The 26,986-nt window shown below is 40.2% G+C and overlaps 3 protein-coding genes and 1 long non-coding RNA gene across 4 annotated transcripts; 3 read left to right on the top strand and 1 right to left on the bottom strand.

The window, feature by feature from the left end:
• The first annotated feature begins 2,102 nt into the window (after window positions 1-2,102).
• On the top strand, window positions 2,103-4,265 carry LOC131105284 (uncharacterized). The gene is made up of 3 exons (XR_009119913.1): window positions 2,103-2,283; window positions 2,474-2,525; window positions 3,119-4,265. It is a non-coding gene; the product is annotated as an uncharacterized LOC131105284 (long non-coding RNA).
• Window positions 3,423-12,928, bottom strand: pbx2 (pre-B-cell leukemia homeobox 2). Its single transcript, XM_058053257.1, has 8 exons — window positions 12,616-12,928; window positions 12,022-12,095; window positions 10,240-10,484; window positions 9,266-9,456; window positions 9,048-9,183; window positions 7,124-7,265; window positions 6,820-6,914; window positions 3,423-4,504 (listed from the first exon to the last, which is right to left on the bottom strand). Exons 1-8 carry the CDS (start codon window positions 12,855-12,857, stop codon window positions 4,421-4,423), a joined length of 1,209 nt encoding a protein of 402 aa, XP_057909240.1. The 5' UTR covers window positions 12,858-12,928; the 3' UTR covers window positions 3,423-4,420.
• A 2,089-nt stretch (window positions 12,929-15,017) lies between these two features.
• Window positions 15,018-20,964, top strand: LOC131105282 (G-protein-signaling modulator 1-like). Its single transcript, XM_058053259.1, has 5 exons — window positions 15,018-15,389; window positions 17,155-17,521; window positions 17,598-17,760; window positions 20,295-20,527; window positions 20,622-20,964. The coding sequence occupies exons 2-5, from the start codon at window positions 17,165-17,167 to the stop codon at window positions 20,760-20,762; spliced, it is 894 nt and encodes a 297-aa protein (XP_057909242.1). The 5' UTR covers window positions 15,018-15,389; window positions 17,155-17,164; the 3' UTR covers window positions 20,763-20,964.
• A 1,899-nt stretch (window positions 20,965-22,863) lies between these two features.
• On the top strand, window positions 22,864-26,225 carry dnase2 (deoxyribonuclease II, lysosomal). The gene is made up of 7 exons (XM_058053258.1): window positions 22,864-23,002; window positions 23,244-23,338; window positions 23,567-23,738; window positions 24,943-25,033; window positions 25,100-25,264; window positions 25,340-25,534; window positions 25,689-26,225. Exons 2-7 carry the CDS (start codon window positions 23,244-23,246, stop codon window positions 26,042-26,044), a joined length of 1,074 nt encoding a protein of 357 aa, XP_057909241.1. The 5' UTR covers window positions 22,864-23,002; the 3' UTR covers window positions 26,045-26,225.
• The last annotated feature ends 761 nt before the right edge of the window (window positions 26,226-26,986 follow it).

The raw sequence follows: 26,986 nt of genomic DNA, 5'->3' as shown, positions 1-26,986 counted from the left end.
TGTCTTTTTTTTCCACGGCCACGCGCCCCATTTGTGCACGCATGCGCCACATGCCACAGTCTTTGAAGTGGACAACATTATTCATTCATTCATTCATTCATCACACTTAATTCAAGCACCACAGCAGCCATCCGCACATTATACATTATTGTGATGCTTTTATACATGAAAAGTTACACTATATAGACATTATAAACCGAGACACGAAAAATGCTATTCATATTTTACTCACAATTGTATTATACCAGCAACATCATAATTGTAAATATGGTGTTTCTGTGACTCTGTTGAAGCTTTTCATTTTATGACATTATAATATATCCATCATCAGGAATTCTGGTGTGTTCAGGGGCCTCCGGCAGTGACCAAATGTTGACTACAGTGGGACATTCGTGGGAAAAAGTCCTGGACACACTTCTCATCGTGGGGAGGTGTCAGATGAGCTTGTGCATTTCACACGCCAATGCTTTTTAGGGCTTCAAATGAATGAGATGAGTCTTTACACGGGTATCACAGCGACTTTAAAATATATATTATATATATTATAACATATATTTATAATATATATGATTTATAATATACGCAGACTGCATATGAAGCTGTTTGTAATACATTGGGTTAAGTTATTGTGTATCAGAGGCTCACAACAGCACATAATAATAATAATAATAATAATGCCAATGATTATCTACAGTATACGACACTTCCAATCAAAAGTGAGCATTTTTAGGATCGCAACTTGTATCGGATGTGATCAATTGTGCAAGTGTACCTAATGTTATGAGCAGTATTATTGCAGTTAATGAGTGTAAAATTATGCAAACAATCACGCCGATGTGGAAACAAATGTTTAAGGTGGGGTGTGAGCGTGGGAGAAGGGCCGGGAGACAGTTCTCGTGGCGGCAGGGTGGGGGTGAAGACGAAATGGCTTCTTTTGCGTTGACACATTAGCATTGGTGTTCAAAGCCACGCGCCCTTCCACACCTGAGGCTTTTCTTCCCACGCGTGCGTGGCAAACGTGGACAAGCAGCAAGCAAGAAGGTGGCTGCATTGCTGTCATATTGTAAATATTGTGTTTTTAACCACTCTTTGCGTCAATCTAATGTGCCAAATTAGAGAATTTACGCACATTGAGAGTAAAAGTAATTCTCCTCACGTGCCTCCCGTGGGAAACGGACCCCACTTGTCACGTGTCCCTGCCGTTTGTCATGAGTTCTACTTTTATTGATGTTTGTAGGATTTACATGGAATATGACACGCGTGATGCTGCCCCTTTGACGCACAAAGTTGCGCAAAGTAGACAGAAAGGGATGTCAGTCACATTCACTGCTTTGGTGCTCTTCTAGCGGGTGTTAGAACCCCCCCCCCCCCCCACACCCCCGTCGAGCGGCTTCACGCTGCTTCTGGCGGATGTTTGACTTCTTTCACAAATGGTCATCAAACATTGGCGTGTGTCCCTCACACGCGCGTGTGTGTGTGTGTGGTGGGGGGTTACATCCACGCGCCCCGTGGATTAGCGAATGGTCCTGTTGGCACGCGCAGTGTCAAACAAGTGTTAAACATGAATCGTGGCGACGGGAACAAGTCTTGATTCGGATCAGAATCGGGTTTATGAAAGAGATACATCGCATTAGATATGACACTAATGAGATTGGTCACGCAGAACACAATTCCAAGATGTGCATGTTAGCTTAGCACTTATATTAGCATACGTGGCATTCATATCGGCATCTTTAAATATACTAAATGTATCCGGGTTTAAAAAGGAGGTGTGTTTCTATTTTATTGGTAGTCTTTGGTACGCTTTATTAGCAAAACGAAGTGGACTAGCTTCCAATTCGTCTGGTAAGCGTAAGTCATCGATAAGGTTCTCGGTTGCTATTCCATATGTAAACAACAGCGTCTCGCAACCACAACAGCAAGAAGCGGGGAAACCCCTGTCCCTCGCGCCCACCCCTCCGGGTGGCAACCACTCCCCTATCGATCGTTCCGGGGTGAATTATTACCGGTAACCTAGCACTACATGAGTTAAAAATGCACTGTATTATTTATTATTATTTCTAAATATGTGAATTTATTATTATTTAGTAATTGTGTGAATTTTATCTCAATGAGTTATTTATTTTTCTTATCGTGTTTACTCTATTTTCATCGCTTTCCTTGTATGTGCTTTATTTTATCTTTTCACTTCTGCTCCTCCCGGCCTTCCGTAGTTGCCCCCAGCTATGGCAGCACTTCCTCTTTGCCACACCACGTGGTTGGCATCGATGAGGGTGAGTTCAGGTAAAGAGCTGCAGACAAAATGTGTTGTGTATATTGTTTTTATGTCGATATTTTTGTCATTTCAAGTGGTTTTATGTTATTTTGATCGTTGGTTTTAGTAAAAAAAATGGCTTCTTTTCATTTACCCGTCTGGCGGGATTTGCATTACACTAGGGAATAAACAAAAACATAATTTATGTTCCGTCTGTAGGGTGCAGAAGTGGAGAGGAAAATAACTTTATTTTCATTCTTTTGTCCTTCAGGTATGTGTTTTTCATTTTTGTAATTATATTTTTTCACGTGTCATTAATCACTCCTTCCCCCCCACTCCGTTACTTATGTTGGCCACTAGTCGGCAGTGTTGAGAAACATTGTAAATATAAAGTCTGTGTTTTGGACCATTAAAACAAGTACTCCCCTCTCTTTGCCACACAACGTGGTTGGCATTGATGAGGGGTGCAGAATTGGAGAGGAAAATAAGTAATTAATAATTATATATATATATATATATTTTACATTGAAAACCCGTAAATCAATTTACTTTCTAAAACAGTATTTTAAATATTTTTTTCTTTTAAATGGGTGAATAGAATAGGTGAACCGTTAAAATCACACCTTTTTATTTGCTTGATTTTTGGAAATGACCAAACATTTGATGGCATTTAAACCTTTGGAAGACATTCATTGAAATACTTAAAAATAAAATGTAAACCCTTAAGTTAAGCCATTAGATACAGAAATATACAGTGTATGTGTATAAAATGAGACAAATACTATAGGCAATACAATTTCTGGTAAAAATGAGTCACCAATAAAGAATGCCTATCGTCAACTAAAGTAATATGTTCATCCACAGAGTCCTTAAGGGTTCACGAGTCAGCCCAACTAGTCTACATGTGTTTTGTGGACTTGGAGATGGCACTGGACTATGTGCCTTGAGGAATTCTATGGAGTACTCAGAGTCACGAGTACATGAGTCATGGAAGGATGGAAAGCAAGATGGAAAAAACGGATTGGTGCAGCGCTTCTGATGCTATGGTTATCATCACATTTTACCATGACTCTGTGAGGTGTTTACTCTGGAACATTCAGGTGGCTTTGCAAATTCTTTTAGAGTTTTGGGGGATTGGAGTATTTGAGATTTTTATTTGAATTCCTGGTTGTGAATACAGAGAGTCTTTATTGTAAAAGAGGTAGAGAGAATACAGGTGTTTCACTGTACACAAAAAAGACAACACTTTCATCCAAACCATGACTATGAACTCACTCATTCACATCAGCGGCCTGTAAGTAAAGAACAAAAGCGCAAAAGACAGAGAAACAAACATACAAAGTCTTTGGATTTTCTCTACTGGCCTCTCACTCGCTACTAAATGCATCCTCTTTCGCTCTCTTCCAATGTACTACTTTTAGTCATAAAACAGCAATATAACCCATATAGTGTGCTTCAAATAATAATAATCGCCATACATACTGCACACACACACACACACACACACACACACTCAATAACATGTCGTGCAGTCATTCTCAACTGGTGGGTTGCTACCCGGAGTCGGTCTCTTTGCCTGGGAAAGTGGACCAAAGAAGAAAAACCCCCAGAAACTAATTTTCCTGTGAGAGATTTCTTGATGCAGCGACGTCTTTGAACGTCTGTTGTTGAGGCGTAGAAAGTACCAGCCGTGTAAGTGCAATGTGCATTTTAGTTGTCCATTTCATCGTCATATTTGCATCTGTTTGAAAGCGCCCTGTCAAATAGCAAATGCAGGGATTTTCAATGGAAATGAGCGCTAGGTTATGTTCTGCAGCCAAACCAGTTGAGAAGCACTGATGCGGAGGATAGCCACGCCCCCCTGCTGACTGATGGTAGAATGAAATCAGCACGCACACGACACGCGTTCACTCAGCTGATGGCCCAAACAGCAAAACAACCACCAGAGCAAAGTGGACAGAAAAAGAAAAAGAACGCATCTTATCAAAAATCAAACAGCATAAAAAGCAACATCAGCCCAGTGGGGGGGGGGGGGGGGGGGGAGTGTGATATCATTCTTTCTGTCTTTCCCGCTCCGTCAATCTTTTTGTCGTTATTCTCACGCCGACCGGCGAGGATGGTGGGGGGGAGTAACGGAAAGGATGGGGGAGGGGTGTGGCTGGCAGATCAGTCCGAGTTGTCCGATTGGTCGCTGTTGGGGGAGGCACCAGGCGGGGGCGTGCCGCCGCGGCTTTGCCAGTTTCCGTTAGCCTGGGAAGTCACCGGGACACGTGTGTGTGTTGGCATGACAATTTAGTAGGAATTGGTACAAAACATTATCATAAAAATGCCATCCGTTGCCATGGAAACACTTCATTTCCAAGCATATTGTGACCACATGAAAGCCTCATAAAAACAACAAAGTTTGGCTCATAAATGAAAAATATCAAAGATGACAAAAGAGAGAAAAATCATGTGTGGAATGGACATACTCATGGATTAATTAATTAGTTAAGAATTGATTGACTTTTTGCATCTACATAAATGGAAACAAAATGGGGTGCACAACCTGCTGTGACCAGCAGAGGCGCTCTTCATTCAGTCTCAATTCATTTGTTGGAAACAATAAATAAGGGGTATCCAAACCTTTCCACTGAGGGCCACATACTGACATATATATATTTTATATATATTAATAAAATATATAAATAAATAAAATAAATAAAATAAATAAAATAAATAAAATGTAGGCACATTAGTCATGAGAAAATTTGGAGGAAAAAAAACAGCAGAAAAACGTGTGTTTTTTTTTCCACTAATCACAAAAAGGTTTTGTTACAAACAAATTTGTGGAACTGAATATGGTTCGGAAAATTGCTTTTCAAAACAATGAAAATAATGCAACTCAAGTATTGCTGAAATTACTTTCTTATGACAGCGTGACCAACAATATTGTTTTTTTTTTTTAAACAAACAAATCTCTTTAGCTCAATAGTAATTTATTGATGGTTCCTAGTACCAGCGGCTATAGCAGCACTTCCAATACGAGCTCCCTGGAACATGACACAGCAGTTGGGGCACAGTGAGGGGCAACTACTGCTGTACCTACGGAGACTGAAATCCAACGTCCATAGTGAAACTAGCCCTTTTGTGCGAAAGTGTATATATATATATATACTGCAAGAGGTTATATGTATTTAAAATCACTTTTGTGATTTAAGTGAAAAAGCACACTAACGGTATCAACTATAGGGATGTCCCGATCCCATCTTCAGGATCAGGATTGGCGGCCGATCCGCTAGATTTCTGAAGATCGTAAGATCATTTCGGCTTCCCCCACGAAATTGGGCAGAGGCGGTTGCCGTATCGCATTCGCACAAAAGGGCTACACTTTCGCACAAAAGGGCTAGTTTCACTATGGACGTTGGATTTCAGTCTCCGTAGGTACAACAGTAGTTGCCCCTCACTGTGCCCCGACTGCTGTGTCATGTTCCAGGGAGCTCGTATAGGAAGTGCTGCTATAGCCGCTGGTACTAGGAACCATCAATAAATTACTATTGAGCTAAAGAGATTTGTTTGTTTACAAAAAAAAAAACAATATTGTTGGTCACGCTGTCATTAGAAAGTCATTTCAGCAATACTTGAGTTGCATTATTTTTATTGTTTTGAAAAGCTATTTTGCGAACCATATTCAGTTCCACACATTTGTTTGTAACAAAACCTTTTTGTGATTAGTGGGAAAAAAAAACACATTTTCTGCAGTTTCCCCCCCCCCAAATTTTCTCATGACTAATGTGCCTACATTTTCTATTCATAATATTATTAGTTTATTCCCATAATAATTTGACTTTATTTGCATAATATTTTCACTTTATCTGAATACAACAACAAGCAGTAAGTATTAATTCACTGAGGCAGAGTGTTTGGTCTATGATTGAAATTAACCACCAAGGATTCAAATTCAACATTTGCATTATTAAACTAAAAATAAGGCAAATTTTGATCTCCTAAAAACTTCTACCTGCCCCTGCTGTGATGCAACCATGTTATTTTACTGGTGTACTGCTTTTATTTTGAAGGCATGACTTTACCGGCTTCAGCGATGTGTATTACGTCAATGTTGCTGAGCGAATTGGAAGCAGTGCTCCTCCGACATAAGCATTTCAAAGTAAAAATAATGTTAAAATACAGGATTAAAAAATACTTTGACATTAATAGCTGTGGCTGTAGGCAACCTACTCATGTACTTTTTAACCTCAACTCTACAAGGTGGCAGCAGCTGCATTTGGAACACTTTACACCCAAAACATCCAATCTAAACTTTTCCAAAAATGACACCTTTTTGTTTCTCATAAGATTACAACGTTACTACTTTATTTTTGTACAGTTTCTGCTATTTTTTTTCCACTCTTCTGGTTAGATTGTATTTTTAGTATGTGCTGTGGACTGATAAAAAAAAAACAGCCATGTGCCAGAAATGGCTCCCAGGCCGCACTTTGGACAACCCTACACTATCAGCGCCTCTCCGGTGATCAAGATGACGTTATGATGTTGTCACATAGAGGTTAGTGTTCTCCTGCAAGTACCTGCACTCCCATTTGGTAAGCCGACTGCTCGCCGTTGACAGGCGGGACACCAAGGAACAGATCAGCGGACCCCGACAGCGAGAAGGACCCCGACCCTGAAGACAGATTTTTGTAATTGATAACAGCCAACAAATGAAAGCCTGAGACAAGTGAACAAGTAACAAGCAAAGAAGCATGACACCAAATTCCTGCACCATGCATCTGGAGTACAAAAACCGCATCAAATTTCAAAAGGAACTTATGAGGTCAAGAAGAATATAGCCAGAAATGACAGCTAATTCCCAGCTAATAGGGAATGCTGTACCTGTGGAGTTGGGAGTGTGTGGCGAGTCGTCGCCCTGCCGTGCCCCTAGAGCCGTCTTCATAGCGTACAGGTTGGCCTCTTCCTGGAATTTGCCGATGTTTTTCTTGTAGCGGATTCTCTTGTTGCCAAACCAGTTGGAGACCTAACGAGAAAAAAAAGTGAAGTTACTCATAAACATAAATCTCTGAGGTTTACAACAGCTCAGTGGACTTTCATAGGATACGATACATAGTGGTGTGAAAGCGTTTAACCTTTTTATCACACTTATAGGTTTTATATCATCCAACAAATATGAATATTAATCAATGACAACACAACTGAACACAAAATGCAGTTTTTAATCTCCAAAGCTACATTTGGCTAACTCATCTTTGCAGAATTGTTGTAATGTTTAAGGTCATGCCACAGCATGGGCTGCACGGTGGACGAGTGGTTAGCGCGCAGACCTCACAGCTAGGAGACCAGGGTTCAATTCCACCCTCGGCCATCTCTGTGTGTGTGCATGTTCTCCCCGTTTCCTCCCACATTCCAAAAACATGCTAGGTTAATTAGCCACTCCAAATTGTCCATAGGTATGAATGTGAGTGTGAATGGTTGTTTGTCTATATGTGCCCTGGGATTGGCTGGCCACCAGTCCAGGGTGTACCCCGCCTCTCACCCTAAGACAGCTGGGATAGGCTCCAGCACCCCCCACAACCCTCGTGAGGAAAAGCCGTAGAAAATGAATGAATGAATGAATGCCACAGCATCTCAATAGGAATCAGGCCAGGACTTGGACTAGGCCACTCCAAAGTCTTCATTTGGTTTTTCTTCAGCCAATCAGAGGTGGACTTGCTGGTGTGTTTTGGATCATTGTCCTGCTGCACAACACAAGTTGCTTTCAGCTTGAGGTCACCAACAGATGGCCGGATATTCTCCTAAGTCTTCCAGGTCCTGAAGCAGCAAAACCATCACACTACCACCACCACCTTTTACTGTTGATATGTTTTTTTCTGAAAAGCCAGATGTAATGGGACACACACCTTCCAAAAAGTTTTGTCTGGTCAGACCACAGAGTATTTTCCCAAAGGTCTTGGGGATCATTAAGATGTTTTCTGGCAAAATTGAGACTTGCCTTAATGTTCTTTTGGTTCAGTAGTGGTTCTGGTCTTGGAACTCTCCCAGTATCTTTCTTATAGCGGAGGCATGGACACTGACCTTAACAAGTGAGGCCTGGACTTCTTTGGATGTTGTTGTGGGGTCTTTTGTGACCTCTTGGTTGGTGGGCCACTCCTGGGAAGGTTCACCACTATTCCATGTTTTTGCCAATTATGGATAACGGCGCTCACGGTGGTTGGCTGGGGTCCCCGAGCTTTAGAAATGGCTTCATAACCTTTTCCAGACTCATACATCTGAAGTACTTTTTTTCCTGGGGTACAATTATATATGTTCAATTTAGATAAAATACATAAATGGAGTGTCAATGAAATCGGAAGGGGGGGGGGGGGGGGGGATTTTGAGTGCCGTTTGAGGCACTCAGCTGTTTTTTTCCATTGTTCTGTGGCATATATAAAAAAATACATAAAAAACAGCAAAAATGGCACAATTTGTGGTAATTTTATCAAAATAAAGACAAAATATTCAAAAGAATAACCCTGTGAAGGTAATATCCATCCATCCGTTTTCTATACCGCTTATTCCCGAGAGGCGGGGTTGAGAAGGTGTAAAAATGTAATGTTATGTATGTTATGTAAATGTAATGTAAAAATACACATACATATAATAAAGTAAAATGAATGACAACTCTGGTAAATATAAACAAACAAGTGACTAAACCATTTTTAGGGTGTAAATAAATTGTCATCTTATTTCATCTGGAAGCTTGTTAGTAGAAATGTCTGACAAACTTTTGAATGAAGTCTGAAGTGGAGCGTTTATGACGTACCTGAGAGACGGTGATTCCGCAACTTTTGGCAAGTTCTTCTTTGGCTTCTTCACTGGGGTAGGGGTTGGAGAGGTGCGAGTAGAAGTACTCATTCAGGACCTCCGTGGCCTGCTTGCTGAAGTTACGTCTCTTACGCCTGGCGAGATGCAAGCCGGTAAAATGACTTTTCAGGACAAAAAGTGGAGGCGGGGTTAAGAAAGATGAGAGCGGGGTTCCACCTGGCATCCAGGAAGCGGGACCTGAGGATCATGACGGCCTCGCAAGTGCTCTGCTTGAGCTGCGTCTGGATGGAGCTGAACTTGCGGTGGATGATGGCCACCATGCGCTCGATCTCCCGCGGGGTGACGGGCCGCGTGCGCGACTGCTCCCTCAGCAGGTTCATCACATGGGTGGTGAACTCCGTGCACGCCTGCGCAACAAACATGTCTCGTTACTTTCACTCTGCAAAACGTCACACACATCAAGGCTATCGACCATTAGCAGACTTCATACACATTTTCCTATTTGTAGTACATGAATACATTAGAAAAAGAATATTTCACACTTTATTAGTTAATTAACAATACAGTAATCCCTCCTTTATCGCAGTTAATTGGTTCCGGAGTCAGTAAATCTGTTTACAACCTTTCTAACAACATTAGAACCCTACAGACATGATATAACACCCCTATAGTCACATTTATTCTCCTATTACCCAATGTAGTAAACATTTCAGACACAAATAAGACTTGTGGCTGTGTGTGTTGCTGTAAATGTGTGCCAGTGGCACGGACAGGAAGTGACCTCGGGGGGTTCAGAGTTGGGTTTTAGCACGGTAGCACATGTTAGGGAGGGACTATTGTGCCTGTTGTAAGATCATTCAAACCTGCAACAAAAGCCTGTTGTTGCAACGGGCCGTGTCTGGTGTTTGTGTGTCGCAGGTGTTGAGAGTAACTCCACACGTGTGATGAAAACCATAGAGTTGCGAGCGAAATCTACCGTGGCATAGGAAAGCAGTCCTTTCCGTCCTGGCTACTCAGTGCAATAATCACAAAAGAGCTTAATGGACACCTCTAGCTGTATTTCGCTTTCATGAGAAAAGACGTAATGGTACACCGTCTTTTATGCTTGCTAAGAATGTTGGTTGCTAGTTTAAAAATGGTATATTTTAATAGTTAATAGATCTGTAATTACAGCCGTAGTTTGACTCTACCTGCTCATACTTCTCCAGCTCGGTGTGGTAGATGCTGCGAATCTGGCTCAACTTGCTTTTGTAGTCCGAGTGCTCCAGGGAGCTGTCGGGCGACATCCCGCCCGAGCTGGTGGCCGCCGACACGGCTGCGGCGGCTCCGCCCCCCTTCTCGGGCCCGGCCACACCCTCCGCCAGCAGCATATTGTCCAATCGCACCAGCTGGGGGTCCTGGGGCTCCTCCTCCTGGTTGTTCCTCATGGACAGGCCTGTCAGCAAGACACTGGCTGTTAAATAGAAAGACGCTGTCTTTCTATTTCTAAACATGTTTGTTTTGGTTTTCATGTGTCATGGCCAAGTACACCGGCCCCCCTCGCAGCCCACCACAGCCACAAATACACTGCACGCATCTGGCATGGATCTTTGGCGTGTAAAAACACACTTGACAGGACGAAGAAAGTGAAAGTGCATGGAGGAGTGTAGCGGGCAGAAGGTTACACATTGAAGGATCATTTTAACATGCATGCTAGCGTGCATCAAAAAACACAATTATTGAATTTTGATATGGCTGGGTACTAAAAGTGTTCCAATATATGTAGAAACAATATTTCCAATCCATGATTATTTAGGGGTGCCACCATACATCTGTTTTAGTGGAATAAAGTGGTGAACAGTTCAATGGTCGCCATGGAGATTTGAGGTCAGCAAAGACTGCAGCTCAAGAACTCTCAGGTGATCTTTATGTTTTTGTTGGTATTTATACTCCTATTACATATTACTAGCAAATTTGTGGTTTTGTCTTTGTCATTTGAATGATTTATAGTCATATTTATAGGTATTTAGTGCTCATTGACTGTACTGTAGCTAACATTAGCTAGCTACAGTTTGCTAATGGCAGTTAGCTAATAGTTGAGCAAGCATAACATCAATAACAGTAATATAGAGTAGACAAATTATGAATTTAAAATTCCCCATTCAAATTTGATGCACCCTAATGCGCGCACACACACTTTAGTCCCAAATGTAAAAATTGTAAATAGTTCATGGTGTAAATACATATTTATTTCGATGTACAACAACCGTTTGTGTTGTTTATGTTGTGCTATGGTTTAGATCTCTGTGTAGAGTTTGCATGTTCTCCCCGTGCATGCGTGGGTTTTCTCCGGGTACTCCGGTTTCCTCCCACATTCCAAAAACATGCTAGGTTAATTGGCCACTCCAAATTGTCCATAGGTATGAATGTGAGTGTGAATGGTTGTTTGTCTATATGTGCCCTGGGATTGGCTGGCCACCAGTCCAAGGTGTACCCCGCCTCTCGCCCGAAGACAGCTGGGATAGGCTCCAGCACCCCCGCGACCCTCGTGAGGAAACGCGGTAGAAAATGAATGAATGAATACAAGGTGATGCCTCTGGTAAATTCCATAGATAGGACTTTTTTCAAAGATATTTTATTTAATTTCTCGGTTAAAGAGAAATGCATCTCCAATGTGTTTCATTACTACTACTATATAATTGGAGTGCAACATTAAAAGTTGCGCACTGACTTCAGTAATCAAGTGAAAGAGTAGGAAATAGCAGGGCAGTCAGTTGGATATACATGATGATGCGTGTCTGTTTGTCCAGCTGCTAGCTTTGTCTATTTTTACGCCTGCACAAATGTGCACTTGCACAGATAAGTGCCGGGGCTTATTGGGGAGTGATGAGCGCACACAAAGTGGCAGTGTACACAAAGCGAGCATTTGTGCAAAACACTGACCATGACTATGACCAACAATAACAAGCACCGTGCGTGTGCATTGTGCGTACCTGTCTTCTCCTTGATCTCACACAAAACGCTGAACAATGCGGGCTTCATTCGGTGGCAGTTGAGTGCATGTTTCCTGTACACGCAAAAGGAAATAAGCAGGTTAGCATGAGCAGCGAGCTAACAGGCGGTGACAGGACGCCAATTCATCAAAACAACAACACAAACCGAGCCATGTTAGCAGGTCGGCTAACGCTAGCAGGCTACAAGCTATATCGCTGAATGTTCACATTGCTGTCAAAATGCCAAATTTAAGACGATTTATATGACGTTTACCCACTGCTTATTTGAAATAAGAATGAGCTAAACGTATTCAAATGCCACATTTGAGCAGTAGCTATCCACGTTTAATAGCAATATATTGTTAGCATAGCTTAGCCTGGTAACAATAGCTAACAGTGAGAAATGAGCAATGTTACAAAAAGCAGCAAACTAAACTAATCTTTATTTGTACCTATGCAAGTTGGAATGTTTTTCTTCGTGTGCACAAAGTCAAGCAGTTAGCATGTGGCTAAATGGCGCAAAGTTGGTGAAAGTTTGCCGCTGTCAACTTTACAAAAATAACAATTAACGCAAAAAACAAAAAAGTCACTCACTTTGCCTGCGCCTCGTCCAAACTTTGGTCAGTGATGGTCATTATTTGCTGCAGGATGTCGCCGATGTCTCGGCGGGCTTCGTGTCCGTTCTCCGCGGCGTCGAGGCCCGACTCGCCTCCGTCGGAGCGGTGCTGCGGGGCTTGGTGCGCCGCGCCGAGGGCCGCCATCCCCGGGTGGCCGCTCATGGCGAGGCCCCGGCCGTTGGAGGCCCCGTTGGCCGTCAGAGGCTGCTGCTGCAACATGTCGAGCGACGCGCAGTGGCGACGACTGCTGCCCGACTGCTCGCACCTCCTCCTCCACCACCACCACCACCGGGGAAGCTACAGCGCCACCAGCCAACAGGCATAGCGGCCAGCAGGTACCCTAGCGACGGACACGAAAAACTGCAGCAAAAGTCTCCAATGTTTTCGAAAATAATTTATTTCTTAAAGTGTTGCCAACATCTACTTTCCCACCTTTCATAAAGCCACTAACCCGCCCTTAACATCATAATATTATGAGGCAAAATAACACCATTTTATGAGCATAAAGTTTAAATATTAAGAGATCTTAAATTAAAAAAATATTTTAAAAGTTGTAATAGTGTAACACAAAATTCTAAGTAATTGAAAATTCAAAAAATAGCAGCATCAATTGAAAAAACAGCTGTAATTTTTCAAAGAATAAAGTAAAAGTAATACAAAAAATAAAGTAAAACTAAAGTAAAAAATCAATCAAAAATAAAAAATGTGGCAATTTCATTACAATTAATTTTTAATATAATATAATATAATATAATATAATATAATATAATATAATATAATATAATATAATATAATATAATATAATATAATATAATATAATATAATATAATATAATATAATATAATATAATATAATATAATATAATATAATATAATATAATATAATATAATATAATATAATATAATATAATATAATATAATATAATATAATATAATATAATATAATATAATATAATATAATATAATATAATAGTAGAGTTATAATATAGTAGTAGAGTTGAACTATTAAAGAAAAATAGATTTTTTTAAAGTCATCATATTAAGAGAAACAAACATTACAAAAATAAAGTTGTCATTTTTTGAAAATTAGGAAAAAAATTGCAAAAATAGCAGAAATGGCTGTAAAAATAGCTGTAATTTCACGAGAAGAAATTCTAAACATTAAGAAGAAAACTGTATTCTTATGAGGAAAAAAATCTTGCAATTTTACTACAATAAACTCAAAAATATTATGCAGAAAAATAATATAACTTTAGCAGCAGGAGTCGAACTCAAGGGGACCTATTATGCGTTTTCCACTCTCTGACCCATAAATGTGGTCACGATGTTGTATTCTCGTGTTAAACCACGCCAAAGTTTCAGATAATGAGCTTGCCTATTTGGAAGTGAGCCCTGAAAGAAGTTTGGGATGGTGACTTCTTTATGTAGGCCGCAGATTGCTCCTAAACGCGGGACTACATACGTATCCGGAAGTCGGCCTCCCTTCTGCTATACCCTACACTTTTTCAGTACTTTGGTTCTGGTTTTCCACACCAAAATATCTGATAAAACATTCCACTGTTCTCAAATATCTTCATTTTTATTTTTCTATACACAAAATAAGATAAAAATAAATGAATAAACAAATTAAAAATAAAGACAATAAATCAATCAGTAATAAATAAGTAAAATAATAATAAGAAAAACGTAAGAAACCACATACAGTTGGTAGAGAAATTATTTTTTTCAGATTGAAATGTACAGTATTAACAGTTATTTAACCTTCAACATGAACATTAATGAAACTTAATAATTGTACCCAATTAGCAAGTTAGCATGGTACTCAGTTCCATCTGGGAGCAGCGTGGTAACTTTAACAACATGTTTGATGAGATGCTTTATCTTGACGTGTATTTTCCCTTTTATTCCAAATCATTTCCTGCATTTATTTGTACCCAGCGTCATAAGCCTTTAGCTTCATTGCTAATCCAAAGCAAAACAGGGCGGGGTAACAGGGTAGGGTAACAGTATGGGCGGGGCAAAATCATGTTCATTGTGTCCGGTGTGCACACAGCTTTAAGCTGTCATTTCAACATTAAACTTTGGTATCAAGGTGGGGGCCTCAAACTAGCGTCTCGCGGGCCGCATTTGGCCCGTGGGCTGCGAGTTTGAGAACCCTGATCTAGAAAGTTTCCTGTGCGCGTTATTGTGTGTCGCTGCTCTATAGGAGTCCACAACTCAATACAAAGGGCCGAAAAAAAACAACAAATTTTTATAAAAATGGTAACATTACGAGAAACAAAGCAAACACCCCTGAGCTGTATGATCTTGATAAAGGCAGAATGTTGCTGTCGACTTCTCCTTTTAGCGCAGCTAGTCAACAGGAAGTGAGGCCAAACCACAGTGCCGTCAGAAGAAAGGTTGCACTTGTTTCAACACGTCGTGCGCGGCTGTGACACAAAGCAGAGGGGCAGCGTTTCTGCGCTCATCTCTCATCTGTACAGCGGGAGTTTGTGACCCCACTCAGGCCAACCACATCAACGCCGGGGGAGGAGACGGTGGAGGAGGGGAAGGAGGAGGGTTTGTCGCTTCTGCTTTTTCATGACAGCTTCTACATATGCGTCCACCTCAACAGCATAAGAAGGAAGAGAAAGCAAGCAGACTGTCTGTCAAAGTCACTTCAACTTCACAAGTGTTTTTTAATTCCATGAAGACGCTGACGAGACGGGAGCGACCCCTCTCTGCTGAGATGATCTTTTAGGAGAACACAAAGGTAAGGTTTGTGTTTGATTGTGAAGTTCTCCAACACTGTGTCAAGTCTTAAAAGTGTCTTTCTGCTGTGCTTTTTTTAAGCCTGTTGCATTTGCAACAAGCTCCAACCTGCCTAGCTGGCTTTTTTCCTCTCCTTGCACATGTTTTGCAAGAGTGGAGACACAGCAGCTGCACCAAAATAGTCAGCTCAGTCTATTTCACGCTGGCTTGGAATTCCTCGCAGTCGTACAAACAACAACGAGGCCCCTCTTGACGCCCCTTAGAGGCAGCTTCTGTATGGGGAAAAATACAACAAGCAGCCTCTTAATGAGGTGACGCACAAGGAAAGTACACTACTTCTTCTGACTGCACCATGCATGGCCTTCATTCCAACTTCTCTACCAACACCAGTGAACGGGAGCAAGCACACTCACCCACTATTCATTGTACCCTAAATACTACTTCATAACTGGAATAATTTAGATGAAATGGCGATAACCAACCCAATTTGACGTATTAGTCAATCATTTCAAGTCAAATGACTTACAAATAATTAAAATTAAATACAACCTTATAGCCCAAATAGTTCAGTTGCATGAATGAAATTAAACTTGTGGGAAAACTGGATTTAATGTGTTAATGTGTCAACTTGACAATTGAAAAAATTAATTTAACATCTTAAAGTACAACTTTTTTACATGCAAAGTAATTGAATGTATTCAAAGTTTACTTGCCATGGGGGTAAAAAAAACAATTGAATGTACATTCAATTAATTCATTGATGTATTAATGAAAATAAAACTTCATATGTAAAATTCTAAAATGTATTAAATGGCAAACAAATAAATTAATTACATCTTTATATCTAAAATAATTACATTTAGTGTATCAAATTAAACCTGGCAGGTGAAAAAAATTATTCAATGTATAAAAATGATTATTAAATTAATAAGTAATTATTAAATTATTATTAAAAATATTATAATTATAATTATATTATAATTATTATAATTATATTATTTAAAGTTTACAGGAAAAAATATAATTTCATGTGTAAAATCATATTTCAACATGTGAATAAATATTACATTTATTAAATCAAACATCAAAAACAAATTAATAATTCATGAATATTATAGCACATGTAATAATAATTCTATGTTATATAGTCAATGAAATTAAACCACACAAGTGAAATAGTTGAGATTCAAATACAGTAGTAAAATATATTAAAGGCGAGCTATTATGCTAATTTTTTTGACCCTTTGTATTGAGTTGTGGACTCCTATAGAGCAGCTACACACAATAACCGGCACAGAAAACTTTCCTGATCTTCCAGAATCTGCACGTATTCCAGCTGTATGTACCTCGCCTGCCAGAGGAGGAGCACTCATTGTCAGACACACTTTGTCAGAGGCACTGCAGGTGCCGTGGAGCTCAGAAGCCAGGATGTGAGGGCGCCGCGTTTAAAAAAAATATAGAATTGCTAAGATAGTTTTTTCACACGGTATCGAGGCCACTTGTTGCTAGGCAGAGTCCGTGGGGCACACCTCATTTGTGCCCCAAAGGCCAATGAATGAAGTTGGCCACACCCACTCAATTTTCAAATGTGAAACCCAGAAGCTGGGAAATGTGACTCTTAGGAGGTCTGATCAGTCAAAAAAAAAAAAAACATAGCTGATGACCACGACAAGTCCTGACAACATGCCTGCTCTGTATGAAGTATAAAATGAAAAGAGCCCTTTGATGCAGGGTCACCACTGACCTTGCCTGCTGTTGCATTTTAGGGTCAAGACTATGGCTTGCACAGAGCCCCAAGTGGACGTGGCTCTCGTCAGCAGGGAAGGAGACGTAAAAGAGGGCGTCGGCGTCTCTTTCTCAGAGACGCTCAACAGCGGATCTGCTCCGAAGACGGCCGAGGAGGAGAAGAAAGAGGAGCCAGCTGTGAAAGCGACTTCAGAAGAGCTCCAGACCGACACTGAAGATGTCCGTGTGGACGTTGATGACACACTGGAGGATGCAAAGGATGGACAGATGAGAGGGGAGGATGAAAGCGTCACACCAGAGGACCTTCTCTTGGGCATCAAGACGCTAACATGGCCCGAGCTCCACGTGGAAGGCTTGCATAGCCACAGCGAGGAGGGTGCCGAGAAGGTTTGTGAGACGCATCTGTAGTTGGAACACCTGAACCGGAGCAATGAAGTCAATTCGTTGCGTTTCCGCCCGTCAGGCTCACCGGCTCACCACCGACTTCCCGGAGGCGCTGTACGAGCTGCTGTGCACCCTGCAGGAGGGCCGGCGCCTCAACGACCAGCGCTGCTCCTTCAGGCTGGAGAGCGGCATGAGGAGGAGGTGCCACTCCGAGCCCAACGCCGCCAAGCCTGCCAACAGAGGTGAGATGACACGGAGAGCTTAGGGTGCACCCACACGGGCGCAACAAGGTTCGTCAAAGTTGGTTCAAATTATGACCTACAAACTACACATGCAACACATGTTTATCATTTATCATCATTTCCAAATTTGATCTCATAATTTTTGAGTTTTTTATCTCATACTCTCATGACTTTATCATCATTTCAACATTCATTCATTCATTTTCTACCGCTTTTTCCTCACGAGGGTCACGGGGGTGCTGGAGCCTATCCCAGCTGTCTTGGGGCAAGAGGCAGGGTACACCCTGGACTGGTGGCCAGCCAATCCCAGGGCACATATAGACAAACAACCATTCACACTCACATTCATACCTATGGACAATTTGGAGTGGCCAATTAACCTAGCATGAGTTGATGGCCGAGGGTGGAATTGAACCCTGGTCTCATAGCTGTGAGGTCTGCGCGCTAACCACTCGACCACCGTGCCGCCCTCATTTCAACATTTTACCCCATAATTATCACTATGTCATTATGACACATTTGGATTTTTTTATCTCCTAAACATGATTTTGTCTCATAATTTAGACTTTTTATGTTATAATTATTATAAGTGATCTAATTTCGACCTTTTTGTATCACTCACATGACCGTCATAATTGACATTTTATCTCATAATGTAAGCTTCTTATCTCATAATTTAGGCTCATAATTATGGCTTTCCTTTGTTTATCTCATAATTATGACTCTTTATCTCATAATTTAGGCGTATAATTTGGACATTCCTATGTTTGAATTATTATAGATTTTTTATTTTTATTATAGAATTTTGACTTTTATAATCTCATAATTATGACTTTCTCATTTTGACCTTTTGTCTCATACATATGACTGTCATAACTTTTTATCTCATAATTCAGACTTTTTCTCTCATGGTTTTTGGATTTATAGCCTTATTGCCTTATAGCAAAGCTTATTAAATCCTACCCCTCCATCTGGTACTTTTACAATCACTAACTGTTACATTTGTTCACTTCCTGCTTTCCATAATACAGTTTAAGGTTTTTTTTTAAAAATTATTATTATTTTTTTTAATAATGTACCTCGTAGCGAAGTACTGGGTGATATGAGCATCCAATGCCATAATGTGTACCATAGTGCGTGTCAATATAGTGATATATATAGCACATCATGACTGGTTCAAGACTCTTCATCCTTGGATTTAGCAAACATCAACTGCTTGTATTGTTTCTTGAATTGGCTCATCGTTGTGCATTGTTTGATTTCCTTACTCAATCCATTCCATAGTTTGATTCCACATACTGAAATGCTATGGCTAGCATAACGTAGTCCTAGCATAGAAGTGTTTCAAATGTACTTCTTCCCTGAGATCATATTTCTCCTCTCTTGTAGAGAAGTATTGGATGACATTTTTAGCTCATTGCTTATTTTTAGCCTTATGCATTATTTTAGCTGTTTGAAGATGAACTATATCAGCAAGTTGAAGTATTTGTCATTTTACAAATAAGGAGTTAGTATGTTCTCTGTAGGCGGCATTATGAATTATCCTTACTGACCTTTTTTGCAGTACATTTAGCCAGTGAAGATTGCTTTTATAGTTATGATCCCATATTTCCACACAATAAGTAAGATATGGTAGAACCAGAGAGCAATAAAGAGTGTGGAGTGATTTCTGATTGACAACAAATTTTGCTTTGTTCAATACTGAAATATTTCTGTCCACCTTATGTTGTATATTTGTAATATGAGGTTTCCAGCTCATATTTTCATCTATTGTGATCCCAGAAATGTATTTTGGTTCACCCTTTCAATGTCTACACCGTCTATTTGTATTTGCTGGTACGTGTCCTTTCTGCTGTTAGCAAACAGCATGATTTTAGTTTTATTTAGGTTCAAGGACAATCTATTATCATCAAAGCATCTTTTTAGTGTGACCATTTCTTCTCTGACCTTTCTAATGAATTGGTCTGTTCCCTCCAGAACAAAAAGCAGTGGTATCATCCGCAAATAATACCAGCTTTAAGTCTTTCGTAACTTTGGAGATATCATTGATGTACAAGTTGAAGAGTTTTGGCCCCAGTATTGGGGCATCTTACAGATCAGCCTAACATCCTTTGCAACATATCATCACCCGTCTGTCTAGTACATACATGTCAAACTCAAGCCCGGAGACAAATCCGGCCCGAGCTGAAATTTCATCCGACCCGCAGAAGTTTGGGAAAATAACATTGAGTTGGCCCCCCTCCCAGACCTTATCAAACCAAGTGTTTACAGCCATTTGCGTATCGACCCTCAGTCATGAGGATTGCCCGCTGCAACGTCTGCACGTAACCGACCTCCACCGTTTGACAACCCTGCACCACCTGAAGCTCCGGAAGCCAATTTAGTTTGTTACGTAAATAACCCCAGCGGTAGTCTGTAATACTAAAGTGACTGACTACTGCCTCCGCTGGGCTAGAGCGGCATTACATTCGGTCGTATCACGTGTCAGACTGCAGCGTCCCACCTCTTGTTCTCTCCGGCTGTTGTGCCTGCAGTTATCTTCTCCTCCATGACGTCGCTGCAGAGGGAGGAGTTTTTTGAGCTGGTGGCCACGGCGCAAGCTCGCCGCTTGGACGACCAGAGGGCGCAGCTGCACAAGTCCCAGAGGGCCAAACAAAAAACCAGGAGTTTCCGAGGCAGCATAAAGCATCTGTCCTTCGTGAGGAGGCCTGAGAAACCGGCCCCCGTCCCCAAAGAGGAGCTGTATAACATGATCCTCACCACGCAGGTAAGATCTCGTGATTGTGTGTGGTGTGATGACCACGTGAACAAATACTGGATGTTCCGTCTCCATCCTGCGCTTCTCCGTCTCACACCCGCAGGCCCAAGGCAGGCTGGAGGACCAGCGGAGCCGAGCTCCAGGGCCCATGGACGATGAGGACTTCTTCTCTCTGCTGCTGAAGGTCCAGGGGGGCCGCATGGACGAGCAGAGGACTGAACTACCGTGCATGCTGCAAACCTAAAATGGACTCAAATAGCAAAGAATAAAAAACTGGGGGAAATTTTCTAGTATTGTAGCTTGAATGTGACTTTTTAAAAAATGTAAATTGTATTTGCCGTCTGAGTTTTACATGTCATTAAATGTCTGCTTGCAGTTTTTGGGACACCTGGACTATTGGGATCATTTTCATTGAATACAAAAATAAAATGATAGAAAATAATAAATGTTTCATTTCATTTCAATGAATATAGAAAATATAACAGCCAAGCAGAGGAATAGCTCACTGATTTTTTGCAAAAAAAAGGTGGATGTCTAAGAATTATTGGTATGGATATCAGCATAAAATGGGATATTGATCCATATTGTTATCAGAATTTGGTCAGATTAACCAATATTTTAAAAATGCAAATTGGAAATTCAGAGTTGGACAATATCGGCATATCATTTTTTTTTTATCAAAAAAGATGATATCGCATCCCTGATTTCATCAGTATCAACTTTGCTCTGTTTTTTTTTTTTCCAAATATAAAAATTTTCTCCTTAAATAATATTGGATAGTTTCTTCTTGTAATATTATGGTTTTATAGCCAAAATATTTTTATTTTATTCCTGTATACTGGACATGTCCCGCCAACCAAAATTACAACTTGACTTTGTTTTCTTTCTCAAAATATTACAAGCTTAATAAATATATACTTTTTTTTTACTTTTTAAAACTTATAATGACTTTTTTAATTATTATTATTTTAAATATATACTTAAAATATATAAATATATACTTTTATATACTTATTATATATAGTATATAATATAGTCATAATATATTATATACTTATAATGTAATATATACTTTTCTTTAATGTTTAAACTACAGAAATTATGTTGTTTTATTTCATAATATTAAAATTGTGTTTTTTCCTAATAGTTCTCTTAAAATTAAAGCTGTTTTCATCTTGTAATATTATGTCTTTATTTTAATAATACAACTTTTTCTGCTTCCCCAACTTTCTAAACACTTTTGTTTCTTTGTTTCTCATGACAACTTTCAAGCTATAAGCTATTTTTTTCTTTAATATTAATTCATAAGGTAATATCTCTTCATTACTTTGTTCATGTAATTTTGGCTTAATTCTCAGAAGTGTTTGACATTATTAATTTTTTAAGCAGCCACATTTTTTTACATCTTTGTTTTGTTTCCTAGAATATTATGACTTTTAACATCTCATTTTCTTCAATATTTTACTTTTATGCTAGTAAAATGATGTTATTTTTCATCATAATGCTATGCTATTCTCGCAAAATGATGACTTTTTTTTTCTTAAATAATACTAGAATGTCCCCGGGCCGCACTTTGGACACCCTTGCGTTATACAGTACTATTACTAACAACAACAAAAAGGTGAAACTCACCTAAAGAAGGGTAGCATTCTGTGGAAAAAGTGTTTCTGAATGTGTGTCTTTGTTGCTGAAGGTCACACAAGAGACAATACTTTTTTCAGTCATGAGTATTTGCATGATTACACAAGTAATATCAGCACTATACCACTTTGGTGTAACATAAAGTTATCATAGATTAAAAAAATAAAAAACATCTGCAGTGTTGTCATTTTACACGACTGTGTGTCAGCATCCAGAGGATGCGTCCTCAAAACCTTTGACCTTCTTAGTCGTGTTTTTCTTTTTCGAGTCCACTCATCTGAAACAGAGGAAGTACTGGTCTATCTGTGGGAGGGGGGGTTGGGTTGACACAAGGACGGGGTGTCACTTCCTGAAACAAAGCAGAATCACACGTTGAGTGACAGCCACTTTTACTGATGACATAGTCACTAATCCTCAAATTATGAAGAAAAGTGGAGCACACATTTAGAGTGAAGAATATATCAACAGGAAGTGAGCACCATTTATTTATTTGATATATAATTTACAAATTACTTATTGTATTACTATTAATTAATTATTGTATTATTATTATTACTTATTTTATTGATTAATACTCCAACACGATCAGAATTGTGCAGCAAACATCTGCAGCAAGACAGTGTAATTACACCAACCCGCCAGGTGGCGGTCGCGAGCTGTCCACCACATTGAAAAGGAGCAGAAGAAGCCGCCTCTACTTCCGCATTCTCTTGTGAGAAAAACAAAACTTCCATAATAGAAAGGATGTAGAAACTTCATGAGACTATATGATGACATTTTTATTCAGTTCCTGCTTTGGAATCGAACAGAACTTACACGAAGACGACAGCGCGCAAGTTAAAGGCGAGTTTCTGTCATTAAATCTGTTTTTTTTTTGTTAAACGTGCTGCTTTAGTCCCGGTTTCGATGTATTTTATATATTATAGCAATATTGTTTGATATTTTGCGTCTTTTTCCGCACATGGCTCTACATGTGTATTACATTTAACTTTATTTATTGCACCGTATAATGTTGTTATGGTGTGTGCGCGCGTTTAGATATAAATGAAGGTTTGTTTATTGCAAGTTTTGTGTTTGTCAACAGATGTTTTTTCTTTCGCTGCTCGTCTCCTGCTTGCCACAAGGGGGCGACACATCTCCAATAAGTTGCTACAACGATCAAGGAGAAGCGACGGACTGGTAACCATTTAAACCATTGAACTTATCCATGCATACATTTAAATACTGATTGTCCTCATGTGGGTGAGCTGGAGCTTATCCCAGCTGATTTTTGGGGTGAGAGGCGGGGTACACATATGTACAAATTACAAACTATTTACACTCACATTAACACAGGACGGATAATTGACTGTATAATTAACCAAACTGTACAGAATATTAACATGATTGTGTCTTTCAATGACTTAGGTTCTACATGTACAAATTGCCGACTGAACACGGGAGTAAATCCCCCGACCGGGGTCTGAAATATTTATTGATGGACAAGGGCAGTGCAGGCTGGAGCAACGGGAAGGGGACGGTGAACGACACCACAGGGGCACTGGGCAGGACGCTGGGACAACTGTACTCGCAGGGAAAGGTACGCTTTGGAGAGTTTTTTCTTTCATTTTCATAACTGTTTGTTTGTTAGCAGGATTATGTAGGGACTATGCAGCTCTGGTTAAGGAATTGCTGTTTCGGAAAGCAAAATAAAAGCAGTTTTTCCTCTTTTTAAACTTCCTTTAGAAAGAGTTTAGTGGTTTCACACTCTAAGTCAGGGTTGTTCACACGTAAAAGTCAGAGCCACATAGCGAAAAATGAAAGGGTGCAACTTTGGATAAAAAAAAAAAAGTATAAAACATATCAGTTTTGTGATCTCTGCAAATTAGTATGAACTTTGAACTCTGCTTTTTCTCTTCCATTTATGCCGTTTAAAAACTTTCCAACTATAGTGGTGTAAAAAAGTGTTTGCCCTTTCCTGATTTCTTATTTATTTGCATGTTTGTCACACCTATAAATGTTTCAGATCAAACTGTCAGTGACAACACAACTGAGCACAAAATGTACTTTAATGAAACTTTTTATTAATAAGGAAGAAAAACTAAATCAAAATTTGATGGCGCTGTGTGAAAATCATAATAATTATTCATTCATTTTCTCCCGCTTTTTTCTCACGAGGGTCGCGGGGGATGCTGGAGCCTATCCCAGCTGTCTTGGGGCGAGAGGCGGGGTACACCCTGGACTGGTGGCCAGTCAATCCCAGGGCGCATATAGACAAACAACCATTCACACTCACATTCATACCTATGGACAATTTGGAGTGGCTAATTAACCTAGCATGTTTTTGGAATGTGGGAGGAAACCGGAGTACCCGGAGAAAACCCACGCATGCACGGGGAGAACATGCAAACTCCACACAGAGATGGCCGAGGGTGGGAATTGAACCCTGGTCTCCGAGCTGTGAGGTCTGCGCGCTAACCACTCGGCCGCCGTGCCGCCCATAATAATTATTAATAATTATTAATAATAATTTAAAGTGTGGAAAAGGTTATCAAGCCATTTCTAAAGCTTTGGGACTCCAGCAAACCACAACGAGAGCCATTATCCACAAATGGTGCAAACAAACATGGACCCTGGTCTCCTAGTTGTGAGGTCTGCACGCTAACTTTTTAATAATAATAATAAAAACAACTTTACATTTTGAGTTTTCGTATTAATTTCTATTTTTCGAATGTTCTGGTGGGGCCAGGCTGCATGTTGGACACCCTTAAAAAGTAAACCGGAACCTTTTGTTGTTGTTTCAGAGCACAGAAACAGCCTACATCCTTTATAACGACGAGAAGCCACCAGGGGGCGACAGAGACAACCGTGGAGGCAGAAGAGGACACACGAAAGGTGATGGGAAGCCCGGCTCAAGAGACTTCATCTTTGCTGACGTTTGGTGACGTTTGCTCTCATCAGGTGTGGTCCTACTGGATGACAATCAAGGCTTCTGGTTGGTCCACAGCACCCCGCTCTTCCCTCCTGTGCGTGGGGCGGGGCAATACCGGTATCCGGACAGCGGCGTAAAGAACGGACAAAACTTCCTTTGCGTGACTTTCCCACTGGAGCGTTTCCAGACTATTGGTAAAATACATTTTTCCTACTTCATGTGTATATCTGTGTTCATTTACTACAGTTTTTTAAAAATATTTCATGCAGGAGAGCAGCTCCAGATCAATGAGCCTATGGTGTATGACTGCGATGTCCCACAATCCTTTGCTTCTTCTGCGCCAGCTCTGGGCGCCGTGTGCAATAAAAAACTCATCAAAGCTGCGTCCAGTCGCAGCGTGACGCTAACATCCAAGGGCGGCACCGACTTCATCAGCTTCGCCAAAGGAGCCGCTTTTAACGACGGTACGAAGGGGGACATCATGGCGGCATAGCCGGCTCATGCTAACGCTAACATCACATCAACAATGAAAACTACAAAACAGCAGATTTCTTACATTAAAATATGTCATGTGGAAAAAAAGACATGCTCACCCTAGCGGGACTCTGCCCCCTCCAGACTTGTACCACTCCTGGGTGGCCCCCACCCTTCAGTCTGACCTCCTGGTCCAGTTCTGGACCAACACCATGGGAATCCTGCCCTCCAACTGCGAGCGAGGCTGGAAGGTTCTGGACATCTGGCGCATTTTACCCGAAGGTACGTTCAGCTTCAAGAGCAGCAAGGACCACTCCAAGTGGGCCGTCAGCCCCGGGGCGGCGGCAGGGTGGGTGTGCGTGGGCGACATCAACCGCAATAAGGCGGAGGAGAAGCGAGGCGGCGGCACGGTGTGTCAGCGGGATGCCGCTGTGTGGAAAGCGTACCGGAAGGCGGCGCTGGAGTGTCAGTCATGCGGGGGCGGAGCCATGACGTGTTGACTCGCAGGATGGAGTCCAAGAGTCCAACTCCAACTAATGAATATCACGGGCAATTTTCATGTTTTTTTTAACATTAAAAAACATTAAAAACTTTCTTTATTATAGTTATTAAAAAAATGAAGGAAAAAAATTATGCCCCCCCCCTTCACATTAAAAAGATTTAATTGTATTTAATCATACATTTAATCGTGTGCTCCAATTTTCTTCATCGTACATTTATAAAATTGTAATATTACGAAAATAAAGTCGTAAATTTACAAGAAACTTTATTCCCATAAATGTACAATTCCAGTCTGGTTAGATTACGACTTATTTTCTAGTAAATTTATGACTTTATTCTCTTTAATGTATAAGAGAATAAAGTCATAAATTTATTCTCATTAATTTATTCTCTTAAATGTGGAATAATTCCACAATTATTCCGGCATTAGTTCATCAATATTTCACAATTATTCCGGCATTATTTCATCAATATTCCACAATTATTCCGGCATTATTTCATCAATGTTCCACAATTATTCCGGCATTATTTAATCAATGTTCCACAATTATTCCGGCATTTTTTCATCAATGTTCCACAATTATTCACGCATTTTTTCATCAATATTCCGGCATTATTTCATCAATATTCCACAATTATTCCGGCATTATTTCATCAATATTTCACAATTATTCCGGCATTATTTCATCAATATTTCACAATTATTCTGGCATTTTTTCATCAATATTCTGGCATTATTTCATCAATATTTCACAATTATTCCGGCATTATTTCATCAATATTCCACAATTATTCCGGCATTATTTCATCAATATTCCACAATTATTCCGGCATTCTTTCAACAATATTCCTCAATTATTCCAGCATTATTTCATCATTATTCCACCAATATTCTGCCATTATTATGCCTATAATATATAACTCTAGTCTTGCAAATTTAT

The sequence above is a fragment of the Doryrhamphus excisus genome, chromosome 17 (genome assembly GCF_030265055.1).
Source record: "Doryrhamphus excisus isolate RoL2022-K1 chromosome 17, RoL_Dexc_1.0, whole genome shotgun sequence".
NCBI classification, from domain to species: Eukaryota; Metazoa; Chordata; class Actinopteri; order Syngnathiformes; family Syngnathidae; genus Doryrhamphus; species Doryrhamphus excisus.
The sequence above is the reverse complement of the archived record's forward strand: the minus strand, read 5'-3'. Positions and strand labels throughout refer to the sequence as shown.